Raw genomic sequence first — 17214 nt, 5'->3', positions numbered from 1 at the left:
TCGATCACTGATGCTGTGATCCTGCAGAGTGAAGTCCTGTGACGTTGTTTCTCGTCACTCTGACAAGCTGCACTGTAGATGGGGAGGAAGTGGTCACAGACTGGAGGTTAGAGGTCACCACAAGAGGGTTGACCCCAGAATAGTGACCCCACGTGTGTCTCATTGAAAGGACATCTTCATTCTTGAAAACAGGTTATCAGGTTTTTTCTCAAATCGTTTAAATCCACCAGTGTTCAATTTCTACAATGTTAGAACAGTTTAAATAAGGGCTTTAATGCTTCGCTGAATGGTTGCAAGATTAATATGACTTTTATCTCAAAAGTCACTTTTAATTTGCGAGTATGACGCAAGGGCTTTTAAATAGCTTATTTTGTGGAATACTCTTCACCCATGAGGGAGCATTTCATCCAATATAGAACATCCATTTATGAAAAACTCTTTTTAGCATTTAAATAGATTGTTTTTGTATGCAGTATTACAGTCATTTGTTAGAATGCTCTATGCTCGTAAGCAACTATGTGTTGGCATGAACGATCTTTGTGTGCATCAGTAGTAGCAGTGCGATGCTATGGTTCACAATAGGACTATTATAGCAGTGCTATTGTGATGTCGTAGTCGTTCTTTCTTTTATTTTCCCACTCTGTACGGGCACATTATGAGGCTGAAATAACGTACTATTTTTAACACAAAAGGAAAGAAATCCAATACAAGAGCGTCGCTTTGGCTGCCTTGTAATGTAGATGGCTGTTCTTGTATTAATTGAGGCTAGGCACGGCTCATTATACTTCTTCCAGTCCGCCATCACTCCTGATATAAACAGAGATCTGTCTGCATTTCCTGATAATTAGACCCTTTTAGCCAAACAGCTGCGTCGGTTCAGGCTTGGAAGGATTAGATCAAACACACGCTCACAGATGTTGCTGACTTCTCCTCCAGGGGTTTTCAGTCAGGGCTATGACGTAACCGTGTCGGCCATGAGGACGCCATCACTGCTCTCTTGCTCCCGTCAGCTCATTAATGAAATCAGATAGGAGCTGGTCATTTTTCTTCTTCTTTCTCTCTCTGTTTAACCTGAAATGAGTCAGTAAGTTCAGTTTGCTTTCCTGTAAAATAAATATATTACCAGTGGTGTCGTAGTTTATTCACTGAGCCATTGTGTCTCGGCTGTTTGGGAATACAGTCGCCATTGTCTCCTCTGCCTTATAATAGGGAGAGCCTGTTTGCCGAGCGCATGAGGTCATGATAGAGAGGGACTGCTGAGAGCTTTGTTCAGGGCTGACTCACCACAGAGCACTCAATCTGAGGGAAAGTCAACAGCGTATGCAGGTGAACATACCTGTTCGAGAACAGAGCCCCTGTGTGAAAGCTGGCAGAGGAAGAGAAGGAGGGGAAGGCCAGATGGGGCAGCGCTTGGTGGGGGAGCAAGTCGTCCCTGGAGTTGGACTCAGTCCAGTCCATTGATCTTTAATCCTCGTCAGAATCCTTGCCTGGGGTATAACTAATCCAACCTCCTGACCTGCAGCTGTAATAACATCACATCTCCACTGACTGTCGAGGAGAATATCATCTACTTCTCACTCACGTACCGATACTCTCATAATAAGCTGGTGGATTGTTTGACTGGCAAGCTTGTTGTCAGGTGACCCGTTAACATCTTCTTTAAGGCTTCATCTTCATGGATTGAATTGACTTCAAATTAACCATGGCATCCTGTTCATGGCGGTGCTCTCTGAACATCAGCCTCAAATAAAGACACGGACTAGAAGCTGTTAGTTAGAGGAGCAGCACTTATTAATAGTCATTGCCCTGTGAGACTCTGGGTTTGGCATAAAGCTGCTGTTCCTCGTCCTCCTCTCTTCTCCCACAGTGGAAACACTGGAGTCATTCACTGCAGCCACAGTTCACTGCCAGCAGTGCAGAGTTTCCCTCTGACAGCAGCTCGCCGCACAGGCACTGAAGCCCAGAGAGGGATGGCGTCATCCACATGACATCATCTCTCCGGCCCGTGCAAACAATCTGACAAACTGGATCTGATTAAAGGGTGCGCACATGTACAGCGTCCAGAGTACCTCCCAAACCAAAAGGCCCGTCTATCAGTCATTATGTATAAATGGACCGTCTGAACTTGAGGTTTGCCCACAACCAGCTTTAAATCTTCAGCACACACACACACACACTTTAGGTTTTACTCATGCTAGCGCCTGTTGCTCAGACAACCTGCTAAACTAATGACTTCCCCATCAGCCTCTGCTAACCCAGAATAGTGTTATTTTTTCAAGTTCATAAACCATTTATGCAATTTAAAACGGGATGATAATCTATGCTGTGTTGAGATTTCTTTTTTTTTAAGAAATGCAAAAAAGGCAACGTTGAGTATGTAAAAACATTTATTGTTGAGGATATCGTATATTCAGCAGTGCGTTTTACCAGTCGTGTGGTTTCATAATAGTACATATTCCTTATGTTGAGTCTAAACCCGGGTTTTGATTCCATGAAAAAAAGAAAAAAAAAGGAAAAGAAAATAAGTTTAAGTTTTGTCAAAACTTCAAAATGTGTGCATGTGTGTTCACTTTGTATTTTGAGATGGCATTTTACAATGAATATACATACTATGAATGACACAATATTTGTATCAAGCCCAGGCAAAGCAACACTTTTCCACTTTAGCTGACTGTCCCCCCGGCAAAGCACAGTAATGTGAAAACAAAAAGGTCCAAGAAGAAATACTAGCAGATATGACCGTGGACAAAGTACAGATATAAAAACCCAACGTATACTGAAGCCGTGACAACTCTTGTCCAAGGAATGTGAGGCCGTTAGGATGAAAGAAAACGTTTTGGTCGATAGAAACACGATGTTCACGAGTGATTTCATGCCCGCTTATTGTTCCTATTACACATAAAACAGTATCCACAAGTTTCAAGTAATTCTGAATTAGTCCTGTTAAACCCACCACAAGCAGGTCAGTGTACCTCAGGAAGCTCAGAGCATGTTGTTATCCGTTACATGATGAAGGACATGCTACTGCTACGATGCAGCGGATTGCGACAGAGTGTGACGCAGGGTGCGAGAGGTGACGTGGAGGAAGCCTTTCTATCTGGGAGACGTGGCTCATAGAAACATTAGTAGTCCTGGGAAGCAAAACAGAAAAAGTGTTCGCCGACTCCACCTCGCATCTCAGTGAACTACTTGCTGAACATTGGGCTGTAAATGGCCCCCAAAAAACGGAAACGACACAAAATGAGATGTGGCATGATGTGATCGAGATCGCTGTTGCCGCGTTTACTGCGAGGACACGACTGACACCTGAACCGTCTGGTTACATAGTGATGCTGTAAGCACTGCATGCGTTAGTCTTTGGCATGGTTCCGCTGAGCACATTTACAACATCCTTCGGATCAGCAGGTCAAAGCCTCGTCAGTCTAGACGAGAGTTCATATCCTGTTACTTTTACAGTACAATCCCAATTTTACTTGATCCGAAATATCCAGACCTAGTTATAATTTAAAAAGGGACAAAAGTGATCAGAAGAACCAACATCAGCATTTTAACTGTATGAAAACAAGCTGTTAGTTTTAGTTGTATTAACATAATTTCCCATAAGAGGGTCAGCCAGCATCTGATCGTCTGACTGTTAAACACACCGGTCAAGCTGGCTTTACAAGGCAACCCCAATAAATGGTGGTCTGATCACATGGTGACTGATGTTACCGTACGACTGATGGACTGTCACCATTCTGCCAGTAAGCTGTGGTTCTAACAGACTGGTCTGACTTTGCCTTCACGTCCCTTATGTCAAATTCTGCTTCTTCACTACAGGTATTCCACTGGGAGCTTAGACCTCAAACTACACTGTATACAGGGCTCCTTCAATGTGAGTTATTGTTTCAACAGAGCTGTTATCCATGTGTGCGTTACTTGGTAATGTGCATGTTTATTCCACATGATTATAGCGTAGTAGAAAAGCAAATAAAAAAGTGAAAAGTCTGGACAGATCACATAAAAGGCTCCAAAAAAACAAAATGACTAAAGGCTAATCAGATTTACACCTTCAATAACAATACAATAATAAACATAAGTATGGACATGTGAATGGGGGAGGGCAATTCCAGTTATTTCCCTTCTTCTCAGATGTATGTTCCGGTTGAGGGTGCCTTGCCCCACAGTTTGGCACAAGACTTAAGTTTCCACACAGTGAGATGAGACCAGGGCATTGGCTGAAAGTATTCCACATGGTGAGATGAAACGAGAGGATTGGCTGGGAGGCAGGTCGGGCTCCGTCCCTACAGGTCCCCTTCCACTCGCCTCTTGCGGACTGAAGAGGAAAAGCACAATGAACAAGAGCAAAAAGCATGATTTCTTGTTTTCCTATTCTCCACAAAAATCAACTGATTGACAGAGAAAAGAACGAACCACTGCCAACATGCGACACAACCTACACAGGCCTGTTAGTTTATCAGGAAAACAGCAAGTGAATCCTCATGAGCTAAGCGGTCCAAGTTTGCACTCATTTCAACAGCGTGTGTCAGCGTGTGCAGAAAAACAGGAAGTGAGATGTCGTCACTCTCAAAACTGCGTGATCACACCGTGTCGATGTCCGCACTGTTAGTTCATTCCAACACTTTGATGCACTGGCACACGTTGAGTCACACTCATGCATCAGACCTGTGCTACCTCGACTCTGACAGGACGGGGAACTAAAAGAGAGCAAAGGGTCATCACTGTGGACCGACGTCTTGTGGGAAAAACAACAATATTGTAGAGACAGGTTGAACTGCAGAGATGTTGCAATAGTTATGACTCATTCTTCCAAAGAGAGAGCGATACCGGTGGAAAGATAACGTAATGGGCGACAAGTTCGCCCGGCTTTTGCAAGTCGAAACACATCTCTAATGATCGTGTGTGTGTGTGCGTGTGTGCGTGTGTGTGTGTGTGTGTCATACCCAGGTCGTTGTTCTTGGTGATAGCTGCGCCAGCTCTGGAGCGAGGTCCTTGCTGGGTAAAGTGGTAGCCAAACCTCACTATGCTGTGGTTCTCTTCCAACATCTTAGCAATCTCCATCTCCACGGTAGTACCCAGCTGCTGCCTCTGACACACACAAGCACACACACATATTATAACTTCACTTTGGGTTAAAGACAATAACAGTCTAACTAGACTGATTTAAGCCATGAGAAAGGTGACCAAAGTAAGGCCCTTCTTAACAACGCAGGAGGCCAAGAAATTGATTCATCTGTTCACTCCTAGAGGGTTGGACTATTGCGATGCCATCTTCACTGGCCTAGCAAAATAGGCTGATAGGAAAACATCCGCTAGTTGAAAACTCTGCCACCAGACTTTAAACAACTAGGGGAAGAAAGCACAAAGAATTGATTTTACGCTGACATACAAAGCTCTGAATCATAAAGCACCTTCTTCATTTTAACTCTTCATCAGCCAACAAGTCCTCTGAAGCTGGTACTTTAACTGCTCCAAAAGTAGCTCACAAAACATTTTATTGGATTATTTATTCTATTATTCATTCTCTGGACTTTGTTTCCGATGCGTGTTGTTTTTTTTAATGCCAAGCTGCATTTTATGTATGAAAGGTGTGATACAAATCAAGTTATTATGACCAGGACTTGTCCCACAGGGAAATGGTTTAACTTATTTTCCAGTGGAAACAATCAACCTGTGTTTTATTCAGGCAGTGGTTTGTGTTGGTTGGCATGTTCTCCAACTGCACGTTACACAACACAAACATGTTCAACTACTTTAGGCTCTGTGAAACCACTTCTTTAGTCATAGGTTCCCAGTAATCAATCAGCTACCCTGACCTTGGATGAAAAAATAATAATACAAAAGATATTTTATCATCATAATCTTTCATTCCACAGGAAATAAGTGCACTATATGAATATCTTTAGAAGAGCAACTGGTACCTGGTTGTCTATCTTGATCTCTGTGAGGGTGTCATTGTCTCGCAACGCATCAACCAAAGCCTGCACGCCTGTCCCGGTGATGAAGTTGGACTCCAAGTTCAAACTTTGCAACATCTTGTTCTCTCGTAGCATTTCACTGAACACCTGAGAGGAGGAAATAAAGCAAGGACGTAAATATGGAGTTGTCAGGTGTCAACAAAGCCGACAAAAGCCCACAAGCCACTCCCTCTCACCACAGCAATTGGGTCGTTACTCCGGGTTGCCGCCAGGCTGAACTTCTTGACGGTTGTGTTCTTCTCCATGGCTTTAGCGAAGTCCTTCAGCGTGGGTATTGGGATGTTCTGGAGAAACAACAAAGACACACCGTCATCAGAATAGACAAGCATATGCACACTCTGATGCTCTGATGCTTGGGTTTCTGTGTACCTTGATGTTGTTGAGGTTGACCTCTGTTAGGGAGCTGTCATTGCTCCTTATTCGCTGCAGTGTGTCTTCTACATTGGTGGGATTGGGAGGCTCATCAAACACTGGGTTCATCTTCTCCCCTTTGATCACATCTAGAAAAAGACGCAGAGGTACAAATACTGATCCAAATCCAGTTATTTGCCTTCTTCCATTCATGCCAAATGAGCCCGAGAACGAGTCTGGATCTGGAGGATTGACCAAAGATTGGGGTAATTTCACCGGAACTCTATACTCTGAAGTCAAATTATTTTCTCACGCACCAAAGAGCAACTTTCTAAGGAATGAACAAACCGTATCCAGTCGTATCAACTAAACCGACTTTCGGCACGTTGTGGACTGACGTCTAAAAAGGAGCAGTGGCGTAGTAACTTTACAACGCATAGGGAGCGATTCTAAATCTTAAGTTAGTGCTTTATCCATATGCTTTTGTCAGCGCAAACAATGTAAATGTAGCATTGTGGAATTAGCAAGCTAGCTAACTAGCCAGCTGTCGCCTACTTAGTTAGCCAGGTTGCTAATCGCGCCGTGCTTAAATGCTACAACGGTAACACAAAACATATCAGAACAGTTGGCTGGTGGTCAGCGGCAGCTTTGTGTCCAACAGTCCCTCCGCTTCACTGCCCACTGCCGCCCAGGTCAGGCAAGCTACCCAACTCACCAGCCAGCCATCCGTGTCCAGAGCTGCGACAACTTTACATCACTGGCGTATGTTGTCACCAAGACAACACACAATTGCCATTCTTTTTTTTTTTACAAGTCAAATGATTTCTAAGGATAACTTTGATGAATGTACTCACTGTTGAAACCGTCTTTCGATGCATCGTAGGTCTGGCTGCTGGTGACCAGCGTGTGAACACCCAGGATCGCTGCAAAACAAAGAGCAAACCATCGACTCAGCAGCTGTGGTGAGGAATCCGTGTGAACGCATGTGTTCTTCAGGGATCAGTGAATGAAAGATCCAACTCTAGACTCCATAGCGGACATGTTATTTTGCTCAGTAAGCCGTTTTATTCCCCCATCAACACACAGTAAAAGACGCAGCCTTGCGTAGGACAGTGGGAGTGAAAGGAACTTGTGTTTACTGTCCGAGCAGACTGTTGTTCCACAACTACAATGTCTTCCTCTTCAAGGAAACCTTCATACCGAGTAATGTGTTTTTAAGACTTTTAAGCTTTCGCAAAGAAATTCATTCTTACCTGCTAGATCACACAGTTCTGTATCTGTGGCACTGGATAGGGCTTCCTCTAATTCTGGATCCAGGGTTGTGACTTCTTCCTGGCGTGTTTCTATCGGTTTCAGCTTCGGAACAAATGCTTTACCTATGGAGAAAGAAGGAATAGAGGATTTCTTTAGTCAAAGAAGATGATTCAGCCCTCATAGAAATGGGCAGGCAATAAATTACTTGAATGTCAAAACAGACAGAGGGAACAGGTGCACGGGTGAAGGTTTTATGAGACGTTACACAACCTCCAATTTCTATTAAAAAAAAAAGTCCAACTTGTCGGTTATTGTGCCTCGATATTTTTCTTCAGCCATTCCCATCCTCTTGGCTTGAGCAACAATTATGAGACTGCATGACTAAAAGGTGCTGTGTAAGTTTGTGCGTGTGCCTGCAGGTAACACTTCACAGAGCAGGACCTTGAAATGTTCATCGCTCTCATTTGCTCTTGAGCTTTAACCTCATTTTAAGTTATTACTAGAATGTGTGTTTCTTGGCTTGTTTATTTAAAACCATTAAATGGGTTATGCTTTCTTGCATTGCACAGAGAATTTAGTCGTATACTTATTTATTTCTGTTGGTAAATTTGACAACATCCTAATTATATCCAAAGTGATTGAATGTTACGTAATAACAACAGAATATTGTTGTTTGGGCCAGTTTATAATATCGGTAATGTGTCTGACAAGGAAGTAAAGTTGGCGCAACAGAAATATGCTGTTTAAAATAAGTCCAGGCCTCCTGCTTCTTTACACAGCATGACAGTCTGACAACTTTGGTATGGCCATAGTAACCTATCTGAGAGAAGGAACGGAAAGAAAGAAGGAAGTTATGGAACAATGACTGTAGTCTAATCTAAACTGCGCTGTCGGGGCAACACACACTTGCACTTGATGGACTTCGATGTGCCTGTCTCCTGAAACAAAAACACCCCGAGAACAGCCCCCCCTCCCCCCTCCTTACAAGTCAGTCAAGCTAGTCAAATTCTTCGAACCGGTCCCGAGTGGGGGCTCTGGCACTTCCTGAAAGCCAGTAAACAGTAAAGTACAGTCATTAGGCAGCATCCTGTGCCAGTCCCTATGGAGCGTCATTTAGCCCGTCAGAGGACAAGAACAAGACGGCGCCAAAAGACTGACGGCCCTAAAGTCATCTGTATGATTCCAAAGGCGCATTTACCATGTCCGTCAAAATCAGACACATAATAGTAATACATCACCACGGTGCTTTGCATGCCGAAAGCAGCACTGTGAAGTTTTCTTTTACAAAAGATAACCGCACAAACCTTGGGTGTTACTTTTGTAGGTTTGGATATACTTTTTATGGGTTATGATAACGGTATACTCAACAAAGGCTCAAGTCTGGGAACACAGTAACTGGCTAAAACCAAGTCTACGAATAAGAGTAACCAGAAAAATCATACAAAAAAAATCAGTTCATGAACCCAGAAAATTGTCTCCATACTCTGATTTGCGTTTATAATAAACTTCAAAATGAGGTCAAAATGACACAGAGTAATCCTTTAAACTATATTACACCTTGAGCAGTACATTAGCTGATGTATTGCCTTTGCTGTACCAGTTACACATGGCTACCCAACGACAACAACCTCAAACACAATGTTTAACAGACTTGAACAGAAGCAAGCCGGGAATGCTCTAATTTAGTAATAAATATGTGCCGACACATGACGAGTCAAGTCAACTGTGCCCATTTAAAACCTCAACTGAAAAATACAATGTATACGTCTTCCTTCCAGCCAGAACTTCTTCATTTGAATAACGTTCCCAAACCTCTAAGGAAGTCAAGGACTAACAGAAGGAACAAACAATGGATTATAGAAAACAATAAGAACAGACCCAGTGGTTAAAAGTCTGCAATGGTTTAAGCAGGCTGTTTTTCTCTGAAATGTGTGTAATTGAAAGCAAGCACGCACACACACACACACACACACACACACACCCACACACACACACACACACAGGGGGGTTGAGTTTAACAAGGGGAAGCGAATCAGCTACATTCCACAGAACCACCGCAGTGATTCTGTGCGTTTTCCATGTTGTCATAGGGTGTGCACACACTCATGCACACACAGCCGAAGTATAATTCCTAACAGGCCACGGGGAAGATGTCAGCTCCATAGTTCCTCTCCAGTGAGGGAGTAACTTTCAGATCTCTTGAGATCCAACAAAAGGAATTCCTCTGGACAATAATTTCCACCCAGTAATGTTGACCTATTTTTTTCCCCCCTGTGTCACGCTGTCACAAAACATCTTCCTTCTTCTGTCTTCTAAAAAATGACTACGGTTACCACAACTATGTCTTACAACCCGTTTGAACACAACTGGTTTCTCTAGAGAAGATCGGGTTATTTTGGTTACAGCAGCATCGATCCCACCCGGATGAGCAGCGGGTGTTTATTTCACCTTTCTGCCACATTACATCTACCGAGTTGTGACAAAAGACAATTTCATTCCCCGCGTGGGCATCGCAGGCTGTTCCAAGGCCATGGGTCTTTTCACTACTTCAATTGCAAAACTAATAAATGCCTGATTATTTAACTGTGAGTATCACAACCACATTCAACTGCTGTTACAGAAAAGATGAGTTATGTGGCATGAGGACAAAGTTCCACAGCGGGACAGTATGCACCGCTGGACGCATCCCGGACATTCAAATAAGGCTTTTGGCTCTGGTTTGCATAGATTTGTCCGATGAAAACCTCAGCCTGAGCATAACAAGTCAAACTTTAGTAATGTCTAGTGTACAGACTGAAGTGGACTAACCTCAATATACAGAGGGACTCACTTCTTTGACACTCTCTACCTCCAGTCCCCTGGTACAAACACACCTCCCCCACACAGCTGTATGTTGCATAAGAGCAGCCAGGCATAAATAATACCTGCCTAACACAGCAGAATAGTAATTACTGCTGTGTGTTTGTCCAGCAGGCACAAACAGACACTTGGTCCCACGAGGACACACACATCACCAACAGGGGACGGTGGCGCACTAATGACGTTCTTATTGAGCGTGGTGCACTAGGTATAACATCCCGACTGCAAAGACCCGCCCTCGCTGAAGGGAAACACTCAACCGTGGCTATATTGACTTTTACATGACCTATGGATTGAAGTTCATTTAAAGTACTTTAAATTGACTTTCTCTGTTTTCATTTTCAGTCAAGAGGAGGTGTAAATACTTTGGTTGGAAAGACTGTGTAGACAAACACACACCTTTCCTCTCCCCAGTGAAGGACAGTATGTCCTCTCTGTCCTTGTACTCCATGGCTTCCTTCTCCAGGTATTTCAGAAGGCCGTCCCTGTTAAATGACCCTGTGTCTTGCTTAACCGTCTGGTCCTTCTGACGTAAGCCCGCTGGGAGAAGAGCATTCTGAGGAGAGGAGACGAGGAGACACATTAGACCTGGCAACTAGTGAAGACTTCAATACACTCACTATAGACATAGATAAAGTTGTTTTTTTAAGCTGTTAAAGCATATGTCTGCACCCTTTACATGATGAACAAAATATCCATTCATATAATTATTTGAACACTCCTAAAACAATCTCATGCAACAATAAATTAATGCTGCCCAATCCGGATGTTTTAAGGTAAATGTACTTTGGCATCATGTTAGCAAAATGTATTTAAACAGACATAATCTTTCATAATTATGTACTGGGGGACAGGTCTGGAATGTCTTTAACTTTACGGCGCATCTACCGGTCTGTGTGGTAGTTAGCATCAATGACAGGTGGAGAGTTTAAGAGTCACGTGGGATATGGACATGAATTACGAGTTTCTCGAAAGAGGAAGTAAACATACTATGAACCTGTTGAACTTGATGCATGTGAACCAGAAACACGCGGCTTCAAAACACCTCCACCCACCACAAAATGGCAACAAAATGGCAACAAATTGTGACTTGAGGGACGTGAAACAAAGCTGTGAAAGTTCTGCTAAATGGGTCTAGCCAGCCTGTGTTTAACCTAAACTAAATGCAGTGCGTGTTTTTGAGAACATGGCAAATTCTACTTTGTCTATTTAATGACATGAGATCTAAAAATGTATATTTCCCCACTGTTTCCTGTGGGCCCCTAGTGGGGTGATTTATCTTACTCGGTTTGGATGGAAATTAAATAAAAACGCCCAGGCGCCTGGGAGGGATTTCATTGTACTCCCGAGTTCTACTCACAAATAAACACACCAACACTTGGCAGCCTGCTGACAGAGCTGTTGCAGCCGAGACTCCCTCTTTAAACTATGTTCCCAGCCATGGAGGCCGGTGGACAGGGAGGTGTTGTTGGAGGGTGCAAAGGAAAAAATCCACCCACATATTTGAATGGGTGATGTTCAATATATCCCAGGAAATTAATCATTAGGTATGATTATGTGGTATAGTATTTTCTTTTGTGAAAACTGGAGCATGTCTAACATTGTAGTTGTGTCCCCCAATTGAGAACATGTATTATGGCTGCAAAGATTATACTTGAGTTGATAATACTTTAAGTAATATGTTGTTTTAAATTATTCTTAAAATTGTCCATTTGCCAATAAATCCCCCAGCCACAGAACTCCCTCCCACTGAGTCCTGACCTCGGGGTCCATCTCTTCCAGTGCCGTCTCCAGCTGCTTGAGCTCCTCCGCCGACAGCTTGTTGAGGATTTCATCTTCGTCGAGGTCCTTGTACTTCTCCAGGTCCTTCTTGAATGACAACGCCATGGTGCTAGCTATGGCTTGCTAAGCAACACTGAACAGCAGACCAATGCCACAACGTTCCCTCAGGCTCACTGCTCCAGACCAGGGAGAGGCTTCCTGAGGACACACACACACACACACACACAAATCAATGTAATACCAATGTATCACAATTGAAATATCCATCATTTATCTTTTCTCTGTGAAACAATAGTTGATGACAGCTAAGCTGGATAATGGCGCCTTGAAATCATGCCACACAAACATACACAGCTGGAGCAAACATTCCCTGTGGATATGAAAATGCATGTTTGCATTTCCTTCTAGGGACTACGGGCCAGAAAGTAAAGGAACATTTTTTTTTTTTTAAATACAGGAGTAAACTCTGAGTAGATGCACTACAGTGAAGATTAAATACAGCTCAGATAAGTGAATGAGTGAGGGAGTGAAGTACCCTGTCAAACAAAATGAAGAGCCTTTGGTTCCCTCTCTCACGCCATGGATGGCCACTAAATGACCTCATGATTTCCAGATTCCCTGCAGGACTCCACAGGCCTTATTCCTAATCACTCTCACACACTGAAGCTGTAAACACACTTAAACTCAAGACTCTATTTTCCCAAATGGCTAGCTCAAGCTATTGTGAAAATATATACAGACAATACAAGTATAATTATTATTTACTTGCAGGAATATGGCACAAGTCTCACTAATTCATGTAAATTGTGAAATACAGCTACAAATCTAAACGCATTACAGCAGGGGGGAACAAACAACTCCAACTCTGTTTTAACCAAGGATACTTTAAACTTTTAGTGCCATTTCCCCGGAGCTGCCTGAGTGATTTCTCCCGTTTAAAGGAATTCCCTCAGTCTGACACTTTCTGTGTCTCTCCCAATGTTCAGTTCTCCACAACCCAGGCTCTGTCCTGGGCTAATTCTTCCCCTCAAATCCTCCATTACACCACCACAACCACTCGCATTGACTTCTGATTATTATGAGAGTCGTAGCAGGGACATTTGCACGCCTGAGAGAAGAAGCAGGGGCTCAAATGTCAGCAGCCAACGACTTTAATAAAAGCGTATGAATATAATGAGCTACATTCAAGGTTCAATAAAGCTAAGCTAATGCGTTAGTGAAACAATATAAATGGCTAATAAAAATCGGGCCCAAATAAAAAATGCCCGGCTGTGAAAAAAATGTGAATACAACTTAGAAAGAAGAAAAATGCATAATACATACCAAATATAATGACATAAATAAAAAGTTAAATAATCAATATTTGTATTCTGAACGATGACCACAGCACTAGCGCGTTGAATCTACAACAGCAGGGTTTGATTCGCATGACGTCTGGTCGTTACAATGCTGAAATGGGAGTTTTTGGTAATCTTTCACAATAAATATTGAGACATCCAGGGGCATGAAAAACACATGGAGGCTTTACTGTGATTGTGTGAAAATAAAGGCTTTGATGTATTCTGCCAAAAAGCCCTCACGTCCAGGTCCCACAGCTTTCATTTTCGTCCACACTAGTCAAATATGTGCAAGCCAGTGAAAACGTATAAAAAGATTGGTCTTGCATAAGGAGTTTGATTTTATGACTTTTCTTTCCTCCCTATTTTGGATAAATTACCCAGACTAATTCTAAGGCAATGATGAGATGACATATCTAGCCAAGATCTGGAAAAGGCGGAGACATAAGCTTTGGATAAAGTTAAGTCACACACTTGCACATACACAAACACACATAATGCTCTTATGACAAGATCAGCACAGAATAACACCATTTCCCAGATGGCCCTTCTTCTTCTTCTTCTCAACAACAATTTCACACTTCACTGACATGTAATTCAACACATTTAAAACAACAGGTTTGGGCGAGCGGACAGAAGAATAATGGAGCATGCAGACATGGATAATGAATAATAGGTGGGCTCAGGCCGAAGTAGAGACACTGAGAGGATCCATTAGTCCAATCTGAATGATTCCTTTCTCCCTCTGCTCTCCACTAATCCTTCACGACAACAACAGATGGCTGAGAGCCAATAATACTGCAGTCCTGTACACTGACCAGTACACTCACGCTACCTTTTGAATACAAACAAATCACTGAGGACTGCACGAAGGACAAAGCCAGACAGGCTAGATGTTTAGTGATAAAGTTAAAATGATAACAACCTGGCAGATTTAAGAATGTCCCAAAGATGTTTGGCTAACTGTTCAAATCAATATCCAAGTCACTATTTTAGCTACGGGGCGGAAGCTGGAAGAAAAAGAGATGAACAGGAAGCACTGACTGGTTATTACATTATTATAGAGCCCCGCCCCATCAACACAAAGCAAGACTATAGTTAGAATGGCCCAGCTCTGCAACCCATGGGACAGGAGTGTGCACTTCCTCCCACCTACTCTCCACAGTCTTATTCTCTACTCTTCCGTCTCTCCACCTTGTAGTTACTCAGTTTTTCTTTATCTTACACCTCCCTAGGGGCCTGGAAGTGTCAGAAATGATAGAAAACAGATGGACGGAGCGATAGAAGGTATGTTTACTGCAACACATTAACAAGTAAAAACAATAAGAAGATATGGGTGTCAGGAGACTCAAATTGGCAGTGTATGTCCATACAACTGGCCATACAGGAAGTGGTGTGTATCTCAAACAAACACACATGATTTCCCCCCGCTTTCACCACACACACACACCTTTCAGACTCACTGATTAAACTGATTTCAAGTTGTGCCTTGCCTTTCAGCTCAACACCCACTTGCGAGGGCTGGAGTATGAATGACGCAGGTTAAGGAAAGGTTGCCACTTTCCAAGCCTTTTAAAAAATATAAATAAAAAGTTGCTGTTCACTGCATTACCCCGAGGGGTAAAACCAGGCTCTCTGGCAGGGTTTTCACTTCCCAGTGAAAAGTATCCAGGTCCAACTAATCCTATCTGAGGAGTCTGCTTATCTGCAATACGGCACTGCAGAAAGAGGGTGGTACCTAGGTGGGATCACCAAAAATGCCTTGTCAGCTGCAGTCACCATGACATTCAACTCAGTTACCTGCTGCACACCTTCAGGACGGCCACCTGCCTTCAGACTTTGAGGGTAAAGCCCACTTGGACTACACCCTTTCTTCACCATTGAGCCCTGCTGGCAAAACTAGCTTTGGAAACACAAACACACTCACCCACACACACCCTCACATTAGCCCTTGAACAAGGAGTGTGTCAGTGGACTCATTGAAACAGGTACAGTGACCTAGCACCTATCAAACCAGTCAACGGGCTGCTGAAGCCACGTCCTTCCTCTCACTGTGTGAGTCATCATGCTAAAAGTATGTCCTAAAAAACACTGGATCGCTCGTCTTAGTCAGACAGACAACCACTGTACTGATGCCCCGTCTGAAAATGCATTGTCAGGCTCATAGGGATGGGCAGCGGAGATTAAATGTGTCCTACTTTGCAACAATACACACACACGCACACACACCAACAATCATACACAATAAAACAACAACTTTGAACCGATACAGATACCGTGATCATTAGAGGATAATTAATACTGCCATAAAATGACACCGCACACGATATTATATAACCGAGCTAGACCAATACAGTAGTGTTCCTTCGGTGATACTTTAGCTGCAGCTAACTGAAGTAGTTTCACCCATCTTTTGCGCAAACGGGACGCTAACTCTCGCTCCTGACATGTTTACGGGTATCACGCTGACAGTAAACACGGAGTGGTTGGAGGAAGATGCCACACGTTAGCGGAGTGAAAGCCAGACCAGGCGCTTCATGAGACACTCACTTTGGTAACTGAGCTCGCGTCTCATTTGTCTGCTGCAGCAACACCAGGCGAAATAACATGTAGGTTAACAGTTAGCAGCTAGCAGCTAACAGTTGACTCAAGTTGCTAGCCGTTTAACGTTAGCTAAACCACCATGTAAAACTCTATGGATAGCAAGTTTCCTGAATTCACCTCCTGAATCTCAAACCCCTAACTGTATATGTCCTTACCTGCTAATGGGACCTGACTAAGGTGTCTCCAAATAATGCGATGTCTTCTGCGGTTGATTTCTCACTCGCTCAGCCCAAGGGCGGTAACACAGGAAGGGTGAGCCAGAGCATGAGAGTGACGTGTGACTGAACCAATAGACAGAGAGTCTGCCACACATAAACCAATGGTGTACATTAGCCCGCCCTTTGATCTGGAAGAACCAATCAGATAATACAATTAAATATAGTAAAATAAAGTGAGCTACTGGAACTGGTTTAATAACAATATCGTTTATTTTATATATACTTGAGGTAGTTTGTTGTCAGTGACCATACAGAGTAATCACAGTTACACTATTGTGAGCTGAGATGAGTAATTTAAATCACATTCATAGGCAATTGCAATCTACATTACATTAGATTAGATTAGAAAACTTTATTAATCCCCAGTGGGGAAACTTCGTACAGAAAACAATAGACATAGGACCCCATCTATCCTGACACACACACACACACACACACACACACACACACACACACACACACACACACACACACACACACACACACACACACACACACACACACACACACACACACACACACACACACACACACACACACACAGAGAGAGAGAAATATATCAACAGAGCAAGGATCCCTCTTTCAGGGTGAAAGGGGATGCGTGTCATACATACAGAGTAGACAGACCTGTAGAAAAGTGGTAAAACTACAATAGCATAGTCTGGGGATCAAGCAACTTTAATGTGACGCCAAGCCGACTCCAAAATATATATAACAGACCTGGAAAGACAGACTACATACATACACGCATGGAAACCTTAATTCTATATCTCTCTCCATCTGTATTTCTCTCCCTCTCTCACACAAATACACACACTAAAAACCTTACCG

At 43.1% G+C, this 17214-nt stretch overlaps 1 protein-coding gene across 1 annotated transcript; it reads right to left on the bottom strand.

Annotated features, from left to right (window-relative positions):
* Positions 1-2369: 2369 nt before the first annotated feature.
* On the bottom strand, positions 2370-16447 carry tmod2 (tropomodulin 2). Its single transcript, XM_034561127.1, has 10 exons — positions 16321-16447; positions 12204-12422; positions 10842-10998; positions 7583-7705; positions 7184-7252; positions 6348-6478; positions 6155-6262; positions 5922-6065; positions 4944-5088; positions 2370-4315 (listed from the first exon to the last, which is right to left on the bottom strand). Exons 2-10 carry the CDS (start codon positions 12327-12329, stop codon positions 4284-4286), a joined length of 1035 nt encoding a protein of 344 aa, XP_034417018.1. The 5' UTR covers positions 12330-12422; positions 16321-16447; the 3' UTR covers positions 2370-4283.
* Between the last annotated feature and the right edge of the window lie 767 nt (positions 16448-17214).

This window comes from Cyclopterus lumpus, chromosome 3 (genome assembly GCF_009769545.1).
Source record: "Cyclopterus lumpus isolate fCycLum1 chromosome 3, fCycLum1.pri, whole genome shotgun sequence".
Lineage (NCBI taxonomy): Eukaryota > Metazoa > Chordata > Actinopteri > Perciformes > Cyclopteridae > Cyclopterus > Cyclopterus lumpus.
Note: the sequence above shows the minus strand (reverse complement) of the source record. Positions and strands in the feature narration are given on the sequence as shown.

Coding starts and splice junctions, on each gene's coding strand:
- tmod2 (XM_034561127.1), bottom strand. CDS start 12,329: ATGGCGTTGTCATTCAAGAAGGACCTGGAGAAGTACAAGGACCTCGAC. Junction 7,253..7,582: donor AGAACTGTGTGATCTAGCAG/GTAAGAATGAAT, acceptor TTTGTTTTGCAG/CGATCCTGGGTGTTCACACG. Junction 6,479..7,183: donor ATCGAAAGACGGTTTCAACA/GTGAGTACATTC, acceptor GTCTTTTTCTAG/ATGTGATCAAAGGGGAGAAG.